This window comes from Lottia gigantea, assembly GCF_000327385.1.
Source record: "Lottia gigantea unplaced genomic scaffold LOTGIsca_2035, whole genome shotgun sequence".
In the NCBI taxonomy this organism is placed as follows: Eukaryota; Metazoa; Mollusca; class Gastropoda; family Lottiidae; genus Lottia; species Lottia gigantea.
The window spans coordinates 1-2,823 of NW_008708424.1; the positions used below are offsets into that span (position 1 = coordinate 1).

The 2,823-nt window shown below is 31.0% G+C and overlaps 1 protein-coding gene across 1 annotated transcript in view; it reads left to right on the forward strand.

Annotated features, from left to right (window-relative positions):
• Positions 1–1,087: 1,087 nt before the first annotated feature.
• LOTGIDRAFT_176533 (hypothetical protein) overlaps positions 1,088–2,823 on the forward strand; it is a gene marked incomplete at both ends in the record, with an annotated part of 7,462 nt that continues 5,726 nt past the window's right edge. The window contains 2 exons of the mRNA XM_009053928.1: positions 1,088–1,213; positions 1,859–2,101. Coding sequence (XP_009052176.1) covers positions 1,088–1,213; positions 1,859–2,101 — 369 coding nt within the window. The remainder of the gene's footprint in view (positions 1,214–1,858; positions 2,102–2,823) is intronic.

A 2,823-nucleotide genomic window follows, 5' to 3' on the forward strand; every position in this document is an offset into this window, starting at 1 on the left:
AAAGTGTTACAAATATAGCGATATAGGAAATCTCATAAAATTGCTATATAAAAAGCATTTGATGTGTTTAATATATACTCAACTGTCACACGAGATCCAAAATCTGAAACACGGTGTCGACTAGTCATGTATACATCTCATTGTATGCCAGCCAGATCCCAAAATTGTTGTAAAGACACCCACAACACGTCTTTTCTTCTCTTTGTCATCCATTTTTCAGCCAAAAATTTATATTTCCGACTCAATTTCCTAAACAAATTTCTAATGGCCCGTATGCACCATATAAAATCAAATTAAGAATAATAGAATTATTTTAAACCTTAAATAGATTTAGTTAAATGTATTTAAAGATAATTGTATTTTTTGTATGCACCAACTAACAAGTAACTAAATATATTTATCTGTACTGTAATTGAAATTCTATTTTCCATTCGAACCACACACTATACACAATCTATATATGACAAAAGAGTCTAAAGATTGGTCACTAAGACATATTTCTTATTTAACATTTTAGTCACTGCTTATGTAGTGTGGAAGTCTTGTAGTCCGAAACTCTATAGACTCTCATCTGGTGTCTTATATGATAATTATCAACAAGAGTAAGATCAAACGATATCTTCAATTCTATTCTTCGAAGGAGCAAATGAACGTCATAATAAATTTGATGTGGAATCCATGTCATGTTTCATTTTTTTCATTTTTTGATATTCAACACCGATTGCTTATTCAATCTAAACCTTGCTTAAAATTCCTCCTCCGAAAACCATGTGAAGGGGTCCAGGCGATCCCTGGCATGTCTATTGATGGGAATAACACGATTGATTTCACCAAGTTCATCTAAATCGTCGAAATAATCGTCCATTTTGAAACATCGAAGAGCCACAAAAGGAATTTCTATTGATTTACAAATATAGGGTTACCCACCCCTCCTTGTAGTCCTGAAGACATGTTTTTCGGGCAAAAATCTCATAACTAGGTTAGAAATTCGGGCAGCCTTAGATACCCCCCCCCCCCCCCCTTTCGGAGTTAAACCTGGCTGCGCCACTGAGTATAAACATAGACTACTTGTTGTTATATATTATAGGTAAACAGTTTGGTTATTTAGAGTTATTTACATGTCATTGTACAAATGATAATGATTGTAATTCTGATGGTAGTTGTCAGAGTAATGGATGTGCTAGGGGGTGGTATGGTTCTACTTGTCAAAAACGTAAGTCTTGATGTAATAGTAAAATCAAGATATGATTTGTGTATTTTATAGAACTTGGACATGTAAAATATACTGAAGGATACTAAACGAGTATTTGTTCAAAGTTGATCAATGTTAATTCAACGTCTGGTCGTCAGTGATGTTTCTGAGAAACATAAGATGAGGGCCCGAGCAGGGGCCACAGGAAATTATTTCACTATGTAAAATGATACAAAAATTGAAATCATTTCATTTACATCGTTCTTCTCAAATATCAATCAACTTTACATTTTTCTTCTATGACAACATTCTTCTTCTTCTTCTGCTCAAGAGACTCCAAGGACCTCTTCATGAGATATTGTAATCAGATCTGTTAGTAGATGTCGATGTCAATAGACAAATAAAAACCTACCAAATGAGAATTAATAAAAAGTTGCATGGTGTCATGCCGTATTCACCAAATGTGAGGACCATAAGAAAATTCAATTCAACAATTGTGTTCGATGTTGTAAATAAAGATTTTATTATGTATCTATAAACTATCATATAGTATTTTGTATACTCCTGATGATGAGGGAATTGTTACAACTTTCTACAGACAAAATATTATGTTGTTTATATTTATGGTATAAATATGTAATAATAAGTTTCTGTAATTTATCTTAGAGAATGTTGCATTAGGGAAACCAGCGTCTCAAGTATCACAATACGATAAGTTTGGACCTGAACTAGCAGTAGATGGTGATAGATCACAAAATTATTATAGATGTACGAATACTGGTTATAATAATAATTCATGGTGGAGTGTAAACTTAATAGATACCTATCCTATTAGACAAATACATATTTTATATAGACGTGGAGATTATCTGACTTATCCTGGAGATACTGATAATTCTACCGATGAGTGTAAGTAATTTACTTATTATTTATAATCAGTTTGTATCAACATGTCTATGTTATGTTCTTATTAATGCCCGTATGTTGTAATCAATGCATATACTCTGTTTTATGATGATGCAGTTATTGTCATTGATGTGAAGCAAAGTTTGAGAAAAAGAAAAGACAAACATAAATGTTTTACAATATAATGCTTCCTAAATTAAAGGTATACTACCTCTTAGAGGAAGAACAAAAAATTGAAATGTTTAAACTTGGTTAAAATGAATCTTTATTTATCAGTGGATTTACCTGGTTTCACAACCATACAACAGAATCTCTCTATAATCCAATAAATCCATAAAACTGAATAATATTTAATTAAATTAAGTAATTTTGAAATATGTTTAGAAGTGTGTTTCAATAACAATTTAGTTTAATGGATAAATCGTCTTATATAAAGATTGTATTCTTTAGTCATGGCACCTGGTAAATTCAACTGATGAATATAAATATACACTTGTTGACCAAATTTGAGACTTTAAATTTTATGTCCATTCTAAGAGAGCTAGTATCCATTTAAATAGCTAATGATCTTATCTAATGGTATATTACAGATCTGTACACTCTGGAGGAGTTTAAGATATATGTTACACAAGATAATGGTGTCAAAATAAAATAAATAATCTATACTAATGGTTTATTATAGATCTTTACACTCTAAAAGGATTTACAATAGATGTTATACAAGA